At 52.7% G+C, this 20,537-nt stretch overlaps 2 protein-coding genes and 1 long non-coding RNA gene across 3 annotated transcripts; 1 reads left to right on the top strand and 2 right to left on the bottom strand.

The window, feature by feature from the left end:
* Positions 1-323: 323 nt before the first annotated feature.
* Positions 324-4,565, bottom strand: LOC130682905 (uncharacterized). Its single transcript, XR_008996337.1, has 2 exons — positions 4,320-4,565; positions 324-574 (listed from the first exon to the last, which is right to left on the bottom strand). It is a non-coding gene; the product is annotated as an uncharacterized LOC130682905 (long non-coding RNA).
* On the bottom strand, positions 1,347-2,544 carry LOC118915916 (calmodulin-like protein 3). Its single transcript, XM_036892323.2, has one exon. It carries the CDS (start codon positions 2,338-2,340, stop codon positions 1,891-1,893), a length of 450 nt encoding a protein of 149 aa, XP_036748218.2. The 5' UTR covers positions 2,341-2,544; the 3' UTR covers positions 1,347-1,890.
* Positions 4,566-14,091: 9,526 nt separating the features above from the next.
* On the top strand, positions 14,092-15,002 carry LOC130682902 (calmodulin-like). Its single transcript, XM_057498128.1, has one exon. It carries the CDS (start codon positions 14,243-14,245, stop codon positions 14,690-14,692), a length of 450 nt encoding a protein of 149 aa, XP_057354111.1. The 5' UTR covers positions 14,092-14,242; the 3' UTR covers positions 14,693-15,002.
* The last annotated feature ends 5,535 nt before the right edge of the window (positions 15,003-20,537 follow it).

Genomic DNA, 20,537 nt, shown 5'->3' with positions numbered 1-20,537 from the left:
TTTTGGCAGGTGGGGCTGTCATACCTGTCAGGACGTCACCGGCAACAGCTTGCTTGGTCCTTCTGCCCTTTCCTGCTCTGGGGTTGTGCCCACCTCCGACTTCAGGCGTTGCAGCAATCCCTACTGCTGAGGCCACAGAGGACCCGTGTAAAGAGGTGGGATCTGCAAGACCGCGGGTAGCCTGGCCTCCTCTCCTGCTTGGAAGCAGCTCCATAGCTGCTAGCACTGGGGCCACTACCATCCAGGAACCCATCCCCTTCCTGCCCCCACTCTGCCCTTGCGCCATGCTGAGGGGTGGAAATGTATTGCCAAGCCTCACAGTGTTGGAGTTAGAAGGTGACAGCAACAGGAGCTGACATTTTTTAAACACCTATTGCCCTCCAGGCATGTTAAGAACACTTTTCCAAACCTCCCCAAAGCTGGGGAGAGGCACTGTGGTATGTCAGGTCACAGTTCAGGCGCGGGGGCAGTGTGGTGGCATCAGGGTGTGGGCTTGCTTTCAGCCCCATCTGTCACTCACCAGTGGGAGTCAGCAGGCTGATTTCTTAAGCTGTCTATGTCTTTGTTTCCTCCTCTGTAGATGGGGAAGTACTCAGATCAGGTGCCCCATGGGAAGGCAGTGGGGACCAGCATGAGGAGGGTCCATGACTGGGCCTGGCACCCGGGGGCCAAAAGCATGTCTGCCATCACCAGGGATAGAAGCCATCTGAGCACCGTCAGCTGGGCAGTGACAACGCAAAGCCACCCATCCCTGGCCATGCACCCCAAAGCCCATGTTCATTTTATATCTGAGGGAGCATGCACAGTGGGGAGGGGTGTGGTGGAAATGCCCTTACCCAAGATTGGCCACCTGCTCTGTGACCGCCGCGGCTAGCAGTGATGTGTCCACCCCAGAAAATGCTACCCCACTTTGGAACTAAAATCGCCTCTGACAAGGTCTCTCCAGCCTCCGGGAGGTATCTACCGCGGGAGCACCAGTTCTGGCCCCACATGCACTGGCAGGCTGGGGGTACTCGCTGCCTGCAGGTCCTGAGCCACAGGTACCACAGCAGAGGGGATTGTTGGGGTAGCACCAAGGGATCAGAGTGCCCACTGCTGCCAGCCCTCAGCTCTTCAGGGCCCTGCCTGGACTTTAAAATGCTCTTTGCTACTGATGGATCCATTTTAGTTGAAATAAATATTCTAGATTTGCTTTACCTAGGCTTCCCTCTTTTCGCTATGCTCAACAAAAGAGATTTTGGTGCATTTTCAAAAAGCACAAAAATGCAGATTCCTGTCTCATTTAAACCCTGGACTTAATGAACAAGGATCATGTCAGTGGGAACCAGAAAAAAGGAAACATGAAAGAACCACAAGAGTTTTTATTCCTTTACAGCTTTCCTCTCCCTTGCACACAAGTCTCCCTCCGTGAAGGTGAATTCAGACCTGCTACAACTGACCCAGGTTTACTCCCAGCTGGCAGAGATGAGTCACGGTGCTCGGTGAAGGCAGAAGGGAGCGCACAGGCGCCCCGTGGAAGGGAAGAGATCCTTCTGGAGGCCTGATGTCAGCTGTCAGAGCTCCATGGCCCCTCACCCCGGGCCAGACTCCTCCTCCCCCCTGGGACTGCCAGCGAAGACGTCAGTCAGGCCCTGGGGACTCTGCCCTGCGGGCTCGTGGTGTCAGCTGCGCTCCCCGTGGACAGAGGGGTCAGTGCAGCTCGGGGGATCCTCGGCCCATTGTCTGTGCAGGGCAAGGCCCTTCGGTGCTGGAGTGATGGAAGCACCAGGGTTTGCTGGGCTTGGGAGGGAGTGGCGGGAAAGGAGACAAGGGAGCTGTGGAAAGCTGGCTGAATCAGCCTTGCCCGAGGAGAGGAGAGTGGGTGCGGGGTGGCTGGAGCGGACCCCGCCCTCACTTGGAGACCAGCACGCGCACGAATTCCTCATAGTTCACCTGCCCATCGCCGTCCACGTCGGCTGCCCGGAGCATCTCGTCCACCTCCTCCTCACTCAGCTTCTCTCCCAGCCGCGTCATCACCTGCCGCAGCTCGGCTGCGCTCACAAAGCCATTGCCATCCTTGTCAAAGGTGCGGAAGGCCTCGCGGACCTCCTCCTCGCTGTCCCTACCCTGCGTCTGCTTGGCCATCATGCCCAGGAACTCGGGGAAGTCCACGGTGCCGCTGCCGTCGCGGTCGATCTTGCCCACCATGCCCCGGAGCTCCGCCTCCGTGGGGTTCAGCCCCAGGGACCGCATGACAGTGCCCAGCTCCTGGGTGGTGATGGTGCCATCTCCGTCCTTGTCGAACAGGGAGAAGGCCTCCCTGATCTCAGCCACCTGCTCATCTGTCAGCTGGTCCGCCATGGTGTGTGGCGGTGCGGGACACGGGTGGTAGCAGCCTCAGGGTGCGGTGGCTCCCAGGACAGGTGGCCACTCGAGGGACGCTGGCTGGCAGGCAGTCTAGCCCTGGCTCCACTGGCTGGTGCTTAAGAAGGAGCAGAGCTCGCCCTCACATTCAGACTCCCCACCCTGTGGTTGCCTGAAGGCCGGGTCCTGTTTGAACAGGAGTCCAGTGCCAGCAGCCAGGTTAATCTGTTAATTGAGCTGACGCCGGCGCCTCTGGTGAATGGGGCCAGCTCTCCACCCTGACACCCGGGACTGGAAGCCTCAGCACGTGCCCTGTGAAGGCGCAGTGCACATCTCCAGGGAGATTGCTGGCCTTTCCTGTGGATCTCCCTCCCCTCCCCGACCCAGATGTTCATGCCCTTCACTCACGAAAGCCACCAGCCCCACATGGCTTCAGCTGAAGAATTTGGCAGGAGGAAAAGCAGAAACTGTCTTTGTCTGAAAGGAACTTCCCTCCTTGTCATTGGTCTCCAAAACATGAAATCCTTAGGATTTTCAGAGAAGGAACACAGGTTTTTTCTTCAGGTAGAAGGCAGTCTTGTCGTCTTTAGAAGAAATGTAACTGGAGGGGGATTTCCTCCGTCATTCACTCACTCTTCACCCATAGGTACTTAATGACTGCCTACGATGTGTGGGTACTATTCTAGAAGCTGGGAACAGTGCTGTGCACAAGACAGGCAACTCCCAGTCCACAAGCAGCTTATATCCACAAGACAGCTAGTGAAACTAACAAGCAGCATTCTTTGATATTTTTGATAAACACTTGGAAGGAAATAAAGAGGTGATGATGGGGGAATACGGGGAGGTTGCTTCCCTAGGGATGACCAAGGAGGGCTTCTCCACAGAGGTGGTCATGGAGGAGACCTGGTGCAGAGGCTCTTCCCAGGCGGGGAGGCCGGAGGGCTCCAAGCCCGGTAGAGCAGAAGGCATGGCATGGCCAAAGTCAAAGAGGTGGCTTGTGGGGCCACAGCCTCACAGGTGAAGGGAGAAAAGAAGGAGAGGAGGGCGGACATGGGTGAGGTAGCCATGGTGTGGTGGGGCCTCACGTTTTATTCTCTGATCGATGCAGAAATGCACAAGGCACATCTGAAAGGCGGGGCCCCTGGCTGGGGGATGCGCAGAGCTGAAGTAAGGGGTATTGGTAAGAGATTTTCTGAAGAAGAGAGGTGGGGTGTACACCAGGCACACAGACCCAGATCTCAACTCTGGGAGGCCTTGGGGAATGACTGCCCACCATGCAAGAAGCAGCTGCTTTGCCCAGTGGGTGAAAAGCCAGACGGGGAGACTGGAAGAGCCCATTCAACACTGAAGGGGAAGAAGAGAGCTGGAGACTGACACTACCTGGCTTCAGAACTCACTGAAAGCTGCAGCAGTCAAGACAGTGTGTTGGTGGAGGAAAAAGAGACACATTGATCAACAGAACAGAAAAGGGAGCCCAGAAATAGACCCACACAAATAGAGTCAACGGATGCCGACAAAGGGGCACAGGTGGTGGAACAGAGCAAAGACAGTCTTTCCAAGGCATGCTGGAACCCCCAGACAGCTACATGCAAAACACAAATATGGACAGGGACTCGCGTCCTTCATGAAAAGTAACTCAAAATAGATCATAGACCAAAATATAAGGCACAGAACTATAAAGCTTCTAGAAGATAACAGGAGAAAATCTGGATGAGCTTAGGTTGAGCAGTGATACCCAAACATAAAGTCATCCAGTTTGGGTCTGGGTTGTCTTTAGACATGACGTCGAAAGCCCAACTCATGAAAGAAAGAGTAGATAAACTGGGTGCTGCAGTCCGAATGTCCCCCCAATTCATATGCCAACTCCTTACCCCAAAGGGATGCATGAATCAAACAATACCAGGGCAGGAGCAGGAATGGAAGGGGAGCCACAGGGATGGGCCTGTCATGACAGTCCTAGAGGACAAAGTATGAACCTCACGGGGAAACTCGGGTCTGAGATGTCTGAGGATGGATGCATCCATTCTTGCTTCCTGCCTGTTTCACCTAGAAGAGGGCAGCGGAGGTGTGCAGCTTCCTGGATCATGACTCCAACCTCCAGCCTCCATTTTCAGAGTGTCAAACTTGGTGAGGACTTTTAAACTGAGTCACTCATCACTCACAAAGACAGTGCTGGGATGGGCTAAACTGTTGCAACTCACTGGCTAGGAAACTGTGACAGAGGGAATGTTTTTATTTCATGGGCTCCTGTAATTCTGTCCCTGCAACCTCTCACTGCACTGACCCATTTCCCTATAAAATCTTAGGACCATCTAAACATTTGGAAACCACTGAGGATTCCAAAGGGCTTTCTTTTATGTGCAGTACATCTGTCAACCTTTACTGGGTTTGAAATTAGAATCGACAAAATCTTGAGATCCTTAAATATATTTTTTATGCTTTTTGTAACTTTGAAAAATAGAAATTAAAAACCCATTATATGTTAGCATAAATAACATAGTTATGTGAAAAGTAATTATATTCTTAAAACAAAAATTTACAAGAGTAACACCTAAAATAATTATTTTGTGAATTCTAGTCTCTAATGTCTGGGTTTATAGAAGTGTGGCTGCTTCTGCACTGTGTCTTGGGGGTTTGTATATTGTTTTGATTTGAAGTTTAGGATAATCCAGCTTCGCACAGATAGTCTGTTGGAAAAGGAGAGGACATTTAAATGACTCTTTCAGATCATTGTGGATATTCATTTGTGATACCATATCAAAATTTAACAAGTGGTAGTTTCTTACAATTTAGTTGCAGTGTGGAATCTGAAACCATGTCACTGAACTTTCGATGCTGTTACACTAAAACGCACTGGTCTCATGCTTTGAATGGAACTCTTCCCCACACATGGTTCTGTAATGCCGTGCATGGGTCACTGCTTTCTGTTCCTTGAACACTCCCAACCTGATTTGCACCTTAGTATCTCTGCATGAGCTGCCTTGTCTGCCTGGACACTCTGTCCCTGACCTTCAAGTGGCTGCCCCTTCTTGTCACTTCCAACAAGGTCAAATTTTGCCTCCTCATGGGGTCCCCCAGGTCACCACTTTTACTTAGCCCTCCTTCCCCTCATCTCTTCTATCAGTCTTCCTCTTTAATTGTCCTCACAGCTTACACTCCTACATTGATCCTACACTGATCTTATTTGTTCATTTGCTAGCTTATTTTCTGTTCCTCCCCATGTAAGTTTCACAAGAGGCAGGTTGCTCCTGATTTCTCGTGGAGCCCTCATTGAGCCCTCTGCCTTGGGGGAGCAAACTTCCATCAATGTTTGCTCCGCGAAGGGTGTGCGAGAGGCAGTCAGGACAGGGCAGCACAGCCTCCAGCTGCACCAGGACAGCTGCACGCATCTCCCCTCCAAGTCCTTCTCGAACGGCCTAAACTTCCGTGGTGCTTCACGTGGCCTTTCCCAAATGTTCATCTTCTCCACCGCATGTTGTCTGTCATTCCCCCCACGGTCCTCAGGTTTGCTCAGTGGCTTCTGGGGCCTGGTGTCCTCTGGCTGCCCCGGAGCAGCTGCTGCTGCTCCCCCGGACACCTTCCCGGGGCTCGCCCTCCCTCTCACATCTCTGTGCTGCCGCTAGATCAGCCCCCCCGCCCCACGCACACCCTTGTTACTGCCCAGGCTGTAGGAAGATCGACTCATGCTCCCAACACCCTGCAAACCATCTGGTACTATGGCTTTTTTATCTGATTTGCTTTTTATTATGGTCACCGCCCTGGGATGCCGACAGGGGCTCCTTAGAGAGCGGCTAGAGCACAGTGGGAGTGAGGAGAGCCAGCAGGTCTGGGGGTGATGTGGGACCTCTCCTCAAAGCCAGATGTGAAAGTTACGCAGACCTTCTGACCATTGTTGGTCTAGAGGGAGCAGGCAGAGGACCGAGGAAAGATCCTGAGTAGAGGTGGGGAGGGTCCTGGGGGCTCTGAGCATGGCCAGGTGCTGAGGTGGGGCCTCCAACTTCTCCCCTGGGGGTGGGTACTTCTCCTGTGGGCTTAGGGTTACTCTGGGAATGTGTCAAAGGGAGCCCCTGGGGGGCGCCTTGCTGGCTATCTAGTTCTCCTTTGGGGTCTTTGGTCTCAGCTGCTACAGCTCCTACCAGGGACTTCCCTTCAGGCCCTCCCCTCTCATCCTCCAGAAATGAGTGGTCGCACTAAATTGCTGGGGACACATGGCTGCTGTTCTAGGATCTCTGCAGTTCTCAGTCTAAGGAGCAACAATGATGCAGACAAACGGACATAATGATGAGACATGCACGATGTCACTGAGATTGGCCTGGGGACGGTGGTGGCATCATGTGCCACTGTGCACAGGTGCTGCTGACCACTACTTCTGCTGCTCCTTGCTTTCTGCACTGGCTGGCAATAAACATGCCTTGCTCTGTATTCCGACGTATACTGAGCATGGCCACCCTCATTGCTAGGAGAGGGTCTTCTCAACTCATCGGGGGCCTTGCGTGGGAACCAGGGTCCTTGGCCCGTCTTTCTCACCTCCCCATTCAAGGCTGCTCCAGATTCCATGCATGCCCCAACTCCTATGATGATCTTTGGTCAGTCCTGTATGAATCAAGATTCCTCCAGGGCTGTCCTGGGTGGGGCTGGCATTCAAGTTCAGGGAGGAGATCATTGTTCTGGGTCAGAGCTGGGTTGTTTATTTTATCTGTTAATAAGCAGAAGCGTCCTCGTGCCGGGGCTGCTCTGTGACATGAGAACACCTTTCCCGGAATTCACAGGGCAATGGCACGTTGCCTTACTCTGGGTCAGACTGTGCAGTGTGGCTTGCTTTTGTGAAGAAAGGCCTCCCCCGCAGAATGAAGTCAAGTGTGAGGCAGCTGAGCTGCTGGGCTGTTGTGAGAGTCCCCTGGGTCTTCTGGGGTCGGCCTATCCTCACATCGGGTCCCACAGCTTTCCAACGGTGGCTTTATGAGGCCAACCTCTGGGCCCTTGATGCTGCATCAAGCTTCTTAGCGGTGCAGCCACCTAGGCTAGGCCAGTGCCCTCTGATCTGAGCCCTGTCAGCATCTGGGGGCCACACGATCTAATTCCTGACAGTCGCTGTGCAAATCAGGATCGAATGAGCTCCCCTAATGCAAGCAAGTCACTAGTAGGTCTCACAGTAAAAGCAGCCAAACAAGTAAAAATCTCCTCAGACTTCCCATGCTCCTGGAAGAAGGGCGATTTGTTGTGACATGTGTGGGTCTTGGTAACTTCTCCCAGGCAGCTGGCCACGTGCTCACTTGTGGCCTCCCCTGCACTGCGTCCAGCCCTGGGGAGCGGAGGGAAGGTGGGGGGCAGAGGAAAGTGGTGTGCTGACTCTGGAAGGGCTCATTTTTATGACCCACCAGCCTTTCAAACTTGATGCTTTGAAAGAAGTTGTGTAGGGTAATGCTGCTGCAGGGCCAGGGCTGCGTGCTGCAATTCCTTTGATACCAGGAAGCACTTGATACGACTAAGCAGGCTCTTCATTACTTAAAGCCACCAAACCTTGGGGGTGTGGCAATCACCTTAAAGAAAACAAGGTGATTGTTCTTCCTGAGGGGTATGAAACTCACTAAGAGGCAAGAAGGCCATTTGTTCCAAGTTCCAATTCTTTGAAGTTTATGATTACAGTGAAAACCTTTGCATTTAAGACAGAAATACATGTGTATCCGTGTATGTGTACATGGCTCCAACAAGTATGTATTTCTAAATAAAGGAAACAATCTGAAATCAAATAAAAAGATGGGTGTAAGTGGAGACGAGGTTATCAAGGGAGAGAGAAGGTCAAGTGAGAATCAGAAGGCAGCTTGTCCCAGAAGACAGGAGGATAATGGCAGCCTTCCTTCAATGTAGAATGAAGATGTGGAAGGTAACTGTGAACGATGGTGTTCCTGGTGGAACCCTATCCCAGGTTTCACAGGAATGTACTGAGAACGGACTATGTCTCAAGTCTATTTCCGAAGTCACCTCATCTAAAATGTAAAATGGACGCCAGATACTAAGTGTGAGAGGAGGAGCTGAGACTGTACCTCCACCTCCTTCTGGCACAGCTCCGGTCTCACCATCCTTCCATGGGCCACTACCCTTCTGCCAGATTGAGGACAGCTCCTGGGCAGTGCTGGGGCGTCACCTGACACGGGGACTGTGCTTTGTCACAGTGCATGCATGGTGGGGCTGTGACCACCCGGTGGAGGCCCCTTCTGCTGCTCCTGCCAGGCTCCTGCTATCTTCCAGGGCCAAAGGAAGGACAGGTGAAGCAGTCAGGCCCTCCGAAAGTCAGATTAGTCTTGACTGTTTCTGCGCTTATTGTGTGAGTCAATTACCTTGGCCATGGACACGATGGTGGTGAGACCAGCATGAACCAGAGCCAGGGATTGCAGGAAGAGCGCCATGCCATCGGCCCCCACATTCACCCAGCCTCTGCTCAGCACCCAGCATGTGCAGAGAAAGCAGACTGCCTCCCCTTAGGCCTGGCCAGGGAGACAAAAACTAAACAGAGGCCCACACTTGCCACGCTCAGCTGAGTGCCTGGACCAAGTGCCATGCGGGAAGGGGAACAAGTGGGAGGGCAAGAGCGGCCTCCTGGTGGCGCTAAGTCTGGGGTGATGGCAGGGTATGGCCTGAGACCGGCCGGAGGTGGGACGGGCTGCCAGTCCACCCTGAGGGGAGGGCAGGTTACGGAGGGCTCCACTCAAGGAAGCACGGTGGCCTTTGGGGCTGATCTTTGCACCCTGTCTCCGAAGGCCACTCCAGTCCCTGCCTCTGTTTCTCTTCTTTCTGACTGCAGACAGCCAGCTGTAACTGGTAGCAAGCACCAGCTTCCCTCTCTGGGCTGTACAGGGACAGGAATCTAGGGGTGGGGCCAGGCCCCCTCTTTCCTTCACTCTCCCCAGTCTTGTCTCCCCTCCTCTGAACACAGTCTGCCTGGGCTGCAGCTGCCTGCAGACTCTGAGCCTGGTGTCGGCACTCAGTCTGCCTGGAGCTGCATGTGGCTATGCCTGCTGTGTGGGATTTTTGTGCTCGGAGCAGGCAACTCGGTGAACATGGCTCCCACTGAGGCAGTGGGGCAGTCGGTGCTGGTCCCCGTCTCGTCCTGTATCTGGCACACGGAGGACCCTCTCCTAGAGGATGACAGCCTTCCCAGGGGTCACCAGGCCACCCCTCTCGTCGGGTAATGACGTCCTGCCCTGGTTAGGCCCTGAGCTTGTCAGGCAGGCGTGGGGCCAATCCCTATGAGAGTAGGGCCTCTGCTCGGCTCCCACCCGGTTTGGCCAGTGCCCCCTGTCTCTGCATGCCAGCGTTGCCAAGGACAAACATGGAGGAGACCAAGTACTACACGATCTTGTGCCCATCCCTGTCCTCTGTTTTGTTACGCCGGTAGTCCATTAGGACCCAGGAAGTGTAACAGCTGACCAGGAGACAGGAGGTGGGAAGGACCAGTGAGAGGAATTACTGCTACCTGGGCACGTCTGGAGTGTGACCATGCACCTGCCTCTCTCCCTGAGGTACTGCTCACTATGACAAGACTGAGTACTCCACGTACTTTGTTTACAATGATGGGAAATAAAACATATTATATATACTTTAGGAAGGTTTCCTCAAGACGGTTAAAGTTCAAATGCTTGGTGTTTAAAGAGCTAAGTTCCTGTTACCTGGAAAATACCTTACTCAGAGCACTTCTGGCCAAAAGTGCTAGATAACTGGGGTGCCATTGCCAGCAGGCCATAATGTGTGGGGACTAGGAACAGACAGGGGTGTGTGCCCTGCAGAGTTGCCAGGTGTGCCACTGACCGAGAAGAGGTGCCCAGTAAGTCTGGGCAAACTGTGGGCACTGGCTGCAGCCACGCCAGCAGACAGTTCTGAGTGCAGAGCAAGCAAACGCACAAGCCTCACAGCACACAGGCATGTGGTAGGTCTCTCTTGAACATAATCCCTATGAGAGTAGGGCGTCTGCCATCTCCGAGGTGACTCTCTGTTAGCCCAATCATGCCTTTGCCTGGACAAGGGTCTAAAGCGGAAAGGTGACGTCCAACTCCTGAGTCCTCACAATGTGACCATTTCCTGGAAAGTGATGTCCATCCCTCGATGAATCACTGCTCCAGGCTGCGCACTAGGAATAGAAGAACGAGCAGGTCAGACCTTGTACCACTGACAGCAGGTATTTAACATGGTCTAAGACTTTCTGAGAGCTCAGAATAGCCACCCTGTCTGCTTTGGCCTGGAAGATGCTTGCAGGCAGTGGAAGTCTGGTGAGGGCCCAGCAGAGACGTGACACCTGGGTGAACGGGCGGATGAGTGACAGTAAAGCTCCTATTAATGTGCGTTCACTCTGTGCCATGTACTGAGCGAATGTTTTCCCTGCAGCTGGCTTAAGTGTCTGCACCCCTTAGAGGGCAGGAACTGGTACTATTTCCTGCACAATGCAGGCAGCTGGCGCTGGGGCAGTGAACTCGCCTGCCCCTGCACACAGCCCATGACCTGGGAAGCCAGGGCCACAGCCCACGGCTGCCTGGTTCCAAAGCCCAAGATGGACATGCTGACCCGACTGCTGCAGCTTTCAGTGAGTCCTGAGGTCAGGTAGTGTGTCTTCGACTTCAGTATGTCTTCCCCTTCAGTATGGGGTGGGATCCTCCAGGGGCAGCACACAGCTCGGTGTTCCTACTGCTCACCTTGAGAGGTGGCAGGGGGCAGCTCTGTGAAGCTGGGGCTCCCCTGGGGACGGAGGGCCCTGCACAGGCTCTGTTCTTGTCATCATGAGCCCTCGTTGGGGGATGAGGAGCCCAGGAGCCTCTCAGACCGGCCTTACTGGTTTCTCACCAGTATTTCGCCCACAAAGCCAGTCATGGGAGGCCCCAGGGTGTCTCTGTTCCTGAGTCACATCCTGTGGACACTGAAGCCACCTGCTCCTTGCCCGCTGGCTCTAGGGGCCCCTTTTGAGCTCACAGAGCTCCCCATGCAGCTGCCATGACTCTGTGCCCCTCAGCATCTTCCCGTGTCTCCTTCACTCAGCAGGGGGAGGGCACACACTGATGTGGGCCATCTTCTCATCTCACCTCTCTTCTGAGCATGCTTTGGGCTCTTCCCAATGGACAACCTTCTCCCATGACACAGGGAGCCTGGCAGAGGTGCTCTCTGAGCTTTCTCCCACTCCCTCTGAGAAGCTGGGCTGGGCGCTGCACCCACCTGCAGGGGTAGAAAGGGCTTAATGAAACTCGCTTAGATTTTGCACCAAATGCCAAACTGTGCCCCTTTCCCCAGCCCAGGTTTGACTGTCAGATGCCCTGTGATGTTGGTCGCTCATGGGCAGCAGGCTCAGTGAGGTCGAATGCTCGCGTACTCAGGCTGGGAACTGGGTCTGGAGGGGTAGAGAGACGACTCCAGTGGGAATAAAACTCTGTTCTAGGGGAAGCAGGAGGACCAAACGGTGCATGGAGGATGGAGAGGCACTCAACCAGGGTCTAGATCTCTTCCCAATACTCCTGGGTGGCCTGGGCACAGGACTTCACCTCCTGAGACTCCATCTCCACACGGAGACAATGAACGTCAGCTAATCATCACCTTCCCGTCCCGTGATGACCCTCAGCTTGATGCTCTAAGTAGAAGCCTCCGCTCTGCGAGGAACTCCAACTGTTAGGGTTGCTGTCCAAGAGCTGAGTAACCTTCAGAGGCTTGGACTGTTTGATGTAACTGAAACCCCCTGACAGACAAGTTTAATTTATCAGCTCAATTCAGAAAGTATAATAAAATGGAGAGTGAGGTCCCCTTCAAGGGGATGTTATCTTGAGCGTTGGTTTGCATCAAACACAAACCAGCTTCCTACTAAACATGAGGTTTATCACAGAGGAATAACACCTCCTATTGATCAAAGACATATTGATCTTTGCTCCTGGTGCCCTGGTTAGATACGGTGGATGCATTATTTTTATTGATGAACATATTGAGATGTTTCCAAATCAGGGATGGAGCTAGAACGAAGCGCACAAGTCCCCTGATAGTATCTGAAAAGCTCTCTGTTGTTTATGATGTTAGTTAATGCCAAGGGAAAATAAGAAAATAAGCATCTTGGATTTTTAATCACAAGTCCTGATGATAAGATGAGAAGAAAAGGAAATTTAAAGTATTGATTTATATCTTCAAATATTCTTAAAAATATAGATGAATGAAGGAGCTGATCTGATCCTGGCTGTTGGGAGCCCCACCCTTCCTTTGTGCTTACCCCTGAGCTGGTCTCCCAGGTGGACCCTTAGTTCCACACCATACTGCCTTTCAGTTTCATTGAGAAATTGGTTTCTCAGTATTTGTGGAGGCCTCTGTACAATTCCAGCACAAAGATGAAAGAGCAGTCCTTCAAGATGTTTCTACAAAGGGAGTTAGGCAACTGGGGCCTTCCTTTGTGTCTCTCTCCACATTGTGGTGCCCTAGACTTGGGGGTCTCGGGGTTTGTGTGCAGGGCTGAGAGTGGGGAGATGTTTGCCTGGCTGTCCTACAGGGAAGGAGACAGTTCTCAATCTGTTCGATGGGTGAACCAGAAAGAGATGGAATTGGTAACATTTCTCAGGAGGAGAGCAGAGCAGTTTATTCCTTACTTACAGGCAGAGGTCAGGCATGTCTTGGGTATTAGAGGGATCAAGAGGGGATCTCTCTTGAAAGTCACTGTTGGGACCCCAGTGTAACTGTACCCTCACAGGCTAGGGTTTCACTTGCTGAGGACTTAGAGACAGTTCCCAAGGTCTGAGCTCTCCATCTAAACTGCTCCTCAGAGCACTGGGCAGAGCTGATTTCCTTCAGGGAACAGGTAAGGTTTTGGGCCCGGAGGCACCCAGCCTTGGTTTCTGCACTTGGGGCTGATTCTGAGCACATCTGCAGGCCAGGCCAAGTGAAGTTCACTGTTTCAGCACCAGGTCCACATCCTTCTACCCCAGCCTCTTCAGGGCTGGCCTGCTCCGGCACCCAGCTCTCCTGCGGCTCTCTGGCAAGATGCGTTCATGCACATGGACAAGCGCCCCTGTCCCTCCCGTGTCTGCATCAAGAAACTTGGACTTGATAGGATGGAATCAAGAGCCAGGGCCCAGCAGAGAGGTGCTCTGGGAATAGATAGCCATTTCCTCACCTCTGAAATCACATTATGGACATTCATCTCACAAACAATACCCACGTCCGCTCCTGGTTCTGAATGCAAACCCGCTCCCTGCTTTCTCGAGCACCGGCTGGCTACCGTGTCTCTGTCTATCTGGCCTGGGAATTTGGTGATGCCCATGGTTCCACCGGTTAGGACTCCACTCAATTCTTCCACCATCTGCCTGCACCAGCCCTGCCCTGGTGGACAAGAGCTGGACCAGAGCTGAACGGCAGCCCCGCGGGAGGAGAGCAGGCGCACCACACACAGCCTCCCACCACATGGGGCCTGCTGTGTCCTCTGAGGGAGGGCCCTGCCCCTTCTCAGCCTCAGCCTCTGTGTGCTGGGGAAGCTGTGGTGAAGCCCTCAGCTTGGCTGGGCCCCTATGAGGACAAAGGCTTCTGGAGCAACGTGGTGAGCTGTGGGGCCGGCAGAGGCCGGCTGCCCTGGATGGCCCCGTGCTGGCTCCCTCCAGCCTCTCCTGGGCGGGCCCTGTTACTCTGGTTCCTGCATTTCTTGTCTGCAGCTGCCTTCTTGTCCCTCCCTGGGAGGAGGGTTTGGCCTGGGGACATGGGAAGGGTGTGGAGCCTCCCTCCTCCCTTTACTCTGACTGCAGAAAAGGAGGGGGCTCCCACCTATGGCAAGGCACCGCTGGAGCTCTGACCTCATACAGACTCGGCCTGGCACCCTGACTGCGGGTCCCCAGCTCTGACGTGGGCCTGTTGAGCTGGCAGCAGGCTAGGAAGCTCCGTGACACGAGTGAGCAGCATGGAGGAGCAGCTGTCTCAAGAGCAGGTGGCCGAGTTGAAGGAGGCCTTCTCCAAGTTTGACAAGGACGGGGATGGCAGCATCAACACTCAGGAGCTGGGCGCCGTGATGCAGGCCCTGGGCAAGAATCTGTCGGAGGCCGAGCTGAAGGAGATCATCAGCAAGGTGGACACAGATGCTGACGGCGTCATCAGCTTCCCAGAGTTCCTGGAAGAGATGGTCAGGAGGATGAAGGCCTGGAGGAAAAAGCAAGGCCTGCAGGAGGCCTTCCGTGTCTTCGACGTGGACGGCAACGGCTACATCAGTGTGGACGAGCTCAAGCAGGTCATGGCCAAGCTGGGTGAGGAGCTTTCCCAGGAGGTGCTGGAGGCCATGATCCACGAGGCTGACGTGGACCAGGACGGGCAGGTGAACTACGAGGAGTTCGTGCGCATCCTCTCCCAGAAGTGAGGGCCCAGCCACCTCCTTCCACCTGATCCTGGTTCTCATGCTTTTTTGGGGCCCCTGCTTTTGTGGTGGGGTATAAAGGGAGGGTCTGGGTGGTGGGAATTGCCTACCTGGTGGGAAAGCCTTGCCACTCTTGGGCCTGGGAGATGAGCCCCTGGGGCTCCTTGGGAGGGAGCCCCTCTACCCTGTATCCCTAGGCCAGTTCCTGTTGCTGTACCCTGCAGGGAAATGGGGGTGCTCCCTACCACACAGGGCTGCTGTGAGGAACCCCAAAGCCATGTGGTGGTCAAAATAAAAGGAATGTGATCTCCGAGGGCATGTGCACTGGTGTTTGAACGTTTGACTGGGGATTGTTAGGTCACGGGTCCCCCAAACACTGGTGTCTGGGGTTCCTTTGAGTCTCTGTCCCTTTTCCTCGGCCCTGGTTGGAGAACCAATACGAGTTTGCTTCTCTGATACTTGTAACAGAGGAGTGGGTGGGATCATGGGATTTGGAAGGGGGATGGAAGAGGCTCAAGGGTCTGCCCGAGCTGAGTCAGGACCAGGGCCCGGATCCTGGACCACAGGACGAGAGCACTGCCTATGCCACAAACAATAAGGTTTATCATCCTTGCATATAGCCAACTGTTCTTCAGGCTCTAATTAAAAAATAAATGTGTGTGTGTGTGTGTGTGTGTGTGTGTGTGTGTGTGTGTGTGTGTGAGTGCATGCGCACTCATCTCGCCTTTGAGATACAGGATCTTAAAGACTGAAACAAACACACAGAGGTGGGGGCACTGAAGATGGGGCCGCCTCACTGGACAGTTGGGGAATGGAAGGAGCAGCAGTGCTGTGATGGGTGAGGGGGCAGGTGGGCTGGCTTGAGGTGGGAGCTGCAGCCAGACCCTGGGGGACAGGCTGAGGGGCATAGCAGGTCACCTGTGAGAGGTTTCCTCCCCTACTGCCCCCCAGGAGCCAGCCCCCTACTGCTGCCCAGACCTTCCTGGCTGCAGCCCCTCTTGGCCCTTCTGTGAGCTGGAGGCTCTGAAGTTGTTCCCCAGGCTGGGGGTGGGGGTGCCCCACCCTGGAGGGGCTGGGAGACAGGGGCCCTGCCTGTGGTTGCTCCACCCACCCTGAGGTCAAGCAGAGCTGTCCTTTGAATTGAGTTTGGGACACTGCTGGGTGCCTGTGAAAAATTAGACCCATTCGAGGCAGCCTGTCTCAGCTCTGAGTTTCCAGGCTCCCTTGTCCTGATTCTGAGAGACCATCTGCTCCACAGGCTCAGGCAGCGACCTGGAAATGGAGGCCCAGGCTGGGTAAGGGAACAGTCGGGCTTGGAGTAAGAAGCTGAGTCGTCGGTGGTGCCAGACTGACATGGGGCAGCCGGGGAGGTGAAGGGTCACCTGGACTCAGGATTCAGAAACACATCATTTTTCAGCATGGTCTGTAACCAGCCCCGTGCTCTGGGTGTCACTTAATGGTGGGCTTCTGCTTCCTGCTTCATGAAATGGGTTTTTCTTGCTTTTAGGGACATTTTTATTTTTGGTGATGGTGCTTTTGTATCTTGTCCTAGCTTGTGCCAAGTCAGTGGTTCTCAGCTCAGGGTGGAGAGGCAGAGCTGGCTTACCTGGGGGTTATTGCAAAATACTGTCTCCTTACCCAGCCTTTATCCTGGCATTGGTGGGGGTGAGTGACAAAGCACATCGGTTTGTGCCCAGTGGGTGGAGCAGGGCTAGGTCACTGAGGTAGGCCTGCTGTGTATGGATGGATTTTCTTACTTTTCTCCCCTTTGACATTTCAGCAGGTCACTCTGGTCCCCTGTGACCCTTGCACACTGCTGCCTCAGGGGCTGGCCAAGTGCCTCTGAGCACAGTCAGTGCCAGACACAGTGAGGGGAGGTCCTGGGTGGTGGCCAATGTGCTGGGGACACTGGAGAAGAAGGGAAGGGATCATGTGAGTCCTACAGGTCTGAGCTGGGACAGGGATGGGCTGGTGAGGTGTGGGATCAGATAAGAAAATGGGGCCGGCAGCTACCAGACTGCGTGTGGGGCATCTGAGGGGCATGGGGTGACAAACGCCCCCTCTCCGTCCAGGATGGGGTGTTTCCCTCTGGAAGGTCCCAACCTCTTAGAGACACAGGTCACAGATGTCTGGGTTTCTAAATTAGTGAGTCCTAAATGCCAAGGTGATGCAACATGAAGTTTTTCTAAGCTTTGTGTGGAAATGAGAAAAACCAAGACTTTTTGTCTAAATGTATTCCTTTTTTTAAATTGTAAAAATATGTTCTTTCTATATTTTCTGTGACAAATGGCCTTTCTTTCATGAAGCTACTGTGATGGCAGATGATAGTTTTCTGGGTTTCCTTTTTTCATGTTCTTACTCTGATAAATGGAGAGTCCTACCAGCGCCCTAAATTGATTTTGACAGCTAACTGTCCCATGAGGCCCAAATGTCTGAGAGCCACTGCTCCTGTCTGTGGAGTGTAACATCAATTTTCATTTTTTTAAAAAAATACTTTTTTTTTTGGTGACTCTGGAAAAATATGTGTCTCATAAATGGGAAGAGTAAACTCCAAGTTCAGGACTGATGTCTCCTCTGGAGGATAGGAAGGGATTGGGGAGGGACAAGGGATCCTCACCGACACCTTCATATTGGGTTTCTTAAGCTGGTCACGGGCTGCACAGATCTAGCTATTTGATTCTCCATATCTTCATGTGTTTAAAATATGTTAGACTAAAAATAATGCATGAAATGTGTGGACCATTAGAGCTCACGGATGGCAAGAGAAATGTAGGCATGGACAGCCCAGGGAGGCAGGTGGTCTGGCTGCTATTAGAGGTGGGCCATTTGAGGCTATCACTGAAGAGTCCTTCCTAAGGCCACAGGGCAAGAAGAAAGCCACAGAATCTTCTCTACCTATTGGCCCAGGAGAACAAGAAGTGAGTCTGAGGGTCTGGGGGAGAAAGTGACTCACTTCGGCTCTGGGAGGAGAGAGGGCCTGGGATGGACTTTGAGGGCTCAGGATGCTGCCCCTCCAGTAGTGCCTCCTGTCACCTGCGGGGCTGGTTTCAGGTGGAGGTTGCTGGGCCACCTCTCCTGGGTGGCCTGCTGGTCAGGACCCACAGGGTGGAATGTCTCCTGGAAGCCAGCAGCCGTGAGTTGTCATGAAGTCCTCCTTGCCCCTGACCCTCTGCAGGAGACAGAGACATGGCTTCCATGTTAACTCAGAACCCCTTGCAGACCTTTGCTGTTACATACCCCCCGGGTCCCAATGTGGCCTGGCCTCAACGTAGGACTCTGAGAACTGGACAGTGTGTGAGCAGCGTCAGGAGCCAACTCGGCTTGAGGTCACTCTGGGGAAACCCACTTCTCTGAAAGCCACTTCTCTGGAAGCCAGTTTGCCAAGGTTAGTTCTGCAAATGGTCAATCTGCTGGTATTTCCCAATTTACCAAAAAATTATTTTAAAAAACACTTTATAACTTTTGCAGAGATCCCCATCAGGGGAACTGTTTTACCAGTTTTTGAATATTCCTCTGAAGTTTCCCTTGTCCAGCGAAGGTCTCTGCCTGTTAGTTTTCTGGAGGTGCCCTGTAGTAGCTATGGTCACCTCTCCTAACGTTGCACCACAGCCTGGCAAGGAGGAAAGTTCCCTAGGTTTTTTCAAATCGTGTCAATGATTTGGGAAAGGAGACCCAACTCGTTTTGAGATTGAGGATTTGTACATGTTTCTGATGTCAAGGGTTTTATGAGTTGCAGATGGGCAGGTTTCTCGCTTCTAATAGATTTCCAAGGTATGCTAATCCTTTAGTACTTCTTTTAATTTACAGATGTACTAAGTTGTCAATCACACAAATATGTTGTGTATGTTTTAAGTATTTGGTAAGTGCTTGGTCTCTGAAACATGAATCACATACAAAACTAGCATTCTGCTGAGCAGAACTGAACTGGTGAGTCCTCTGGAACTGGTTGGGGAGAAAGAGCTTTGGTGAAAACAAAACAAAACTAACCTGAACTCAAGCAAAATTTCTCTTAAATCTTCATGGCATTAATTAGCATATTGATTTTAGATGAATTATTCTATTTCTGGTCAAAACAGAAGTTTCAATGCAATATACTAAATAATAAATTTTCATTCTGAACTGCCCTTTGACCTTTTAAATCTTCATTTATGTTTAGTATGATGGGCCTTTGAAGGTCTGTTTTTAGGCCTGTACAAATGCCTCCTACTCCAGGAAGTTTTCCAGCATGGACCTGGCACACAGTAGACATGCTCTCCCAGTGAATGATAAAATCTTTCTCTCTGTGTACAGTTCTCATCAAGGTGCATCTTTTAATATAACGCCTGTGAACAAGGCCTAGTCTCCTTCTTCAGAACAAATAATAAAACTCATCAACATTCACACTAGATTGTAACCTGTCGCACATGGGGTATCTAGACCCCTGGAGAATGGTGGGTCTAGTACATGCCCTCCCATGATCTGTACGAGATGCAGGAGACTGTCTGGGCTCCCTCACCCGTGAGGAATTACCTCTGCCCCTAGAGTGGGTTCTCCAGTGAAAATGGGGTTCCAGGGATTGTGCAATGTCAGACTCAACAGGGAGGGGAAGACCAATGGGGACTGGAGGGAGGTGGTGCCTCTTTATGGCCCAGCTTCTGAGAACCCTGGACACAGTCCAGGCAGGATCCCCAAATCCCAGCAGTTAGGGTTCTCCAAAGCAACAGAACCAGTAGGATACATATGATGCATATAACTCTACATGAGGAAATTAATGATAGGAGTGAGCTCATGTGATCATGGAGGCTGAGAGGCCCCACAGTCTCCCCTCTGCAGTCTGGAGACCCTGGAGGGCTCGTGGAATCTGTCTGAATGTGAAGGCCTGACAACTGGGGGCTGATGGGAGGATGAAGGCCCAGGAACCAGGAGCGCCACATCAGAGGGCAGAGGAAGGTGACGTGTCAGCTCAACCAGACAGCGAATCGGCCTTCCTCCCCTTGTGTTCATCCGGACGTTGGATGGACTGAACGGTGCCCACCGCACTTTGGAGAGACATCAGCTCCTCTGTCCACCAGGTAAAGTACTTGTGTCTGCTGAAAACACCCTCACAGACACACCCAGAAGTAATGCTTCACCTGCTTTTCTGGGTGTCCTTTCTCACAGCCAAGTTGATGCATAAAATGAACAATCACAAGTTCATTCCCTCTTGGTGTGGAAATAGGGAGACTTCCTACATGAACTCGTAGGACAAGGGTTTAGATGTCAGCCACTGGCACCAGCTTATAGGATTTCAGATCGGAGCGCATCCCTTCACAGTGCACATCCCCTCCCCAAAAGTCATGAAGAGCAGAGTCTCAACATATACAGATTTTTAGGAAAAGTCTAGGTAAGTCACCCTGTCCCATTTCCTATGCAAAGTTGTCCAAGTTCTGAGTTTGGGGTCATAACATGAGGCCACCCTACCCCTTATGCACTGGGACTATGCTCGGTGCACCCGTGGAGGGATCCGAGGTGGCCTTTTGCAGCCTTGCACCATAGAACAGGGTCTGTCTAATCTCTTGGCTGCTGCCCAGCCCAGCGATGACCTCACCTGCTCCTCCCTGTACTTCTCTCTGGCTTCTCTATAACCTGGGAAGGACCAAACACCTCATTCTGCAAGCTCCTTCTTGCTCTTTGGCAGTTATTTACGATCTCAGCTGGTCTTTCCCACTGCAGATGGCCCTCACCCCAGGGCACTAGCATGTGTTTTCCATCTCACCAGTGCCTTTCCATCCTGTGCCTGCCATTTTCTGTAATGCTGTGATTCTCTGACCTGGCTGCATGGTTAAAGACCTGGAGAGGTTTAGGAAAGGGCCATGTATGGGCCTCTTAT

Source organism: Manis pentadactyla, chromosome 3 (assembly GCF_030020395.1).
Source record: "Manis pentadactyla isolate mManPen7 chromosome 3, mManPen7.hap1, whole genome shotgun sequence".
Taxonomy (NCBI): domain Eukaryota; kingdom Metazoa; phylum Chordata; class Mammalia; order Pholidota; family Manidae; genus Manis; species Manis pentadactyla.
Note: the sequence above shows the minus strand (reverse complement) of the source record. Positions and strands in the feature narration are given on the sequence as shown.

Bases quoted from the DNA above. Each gene is read 5' to 3' on its own strand.
- LOC118915916 (XM_036892323.2), bottom strand. From the start codon at position 2,340: ATGGCGGACCAGCTGACAGATGAGCAGGTGGCTGAGATCAGGGAGGCC.
- LOC130682902 (XM_057498128.1), top strand. From the start codon at position 14,243: ATGGAGGAGCAGCTGTCTCAAGAGCAGGTGGCCGAGTTGAAGGAGGCC.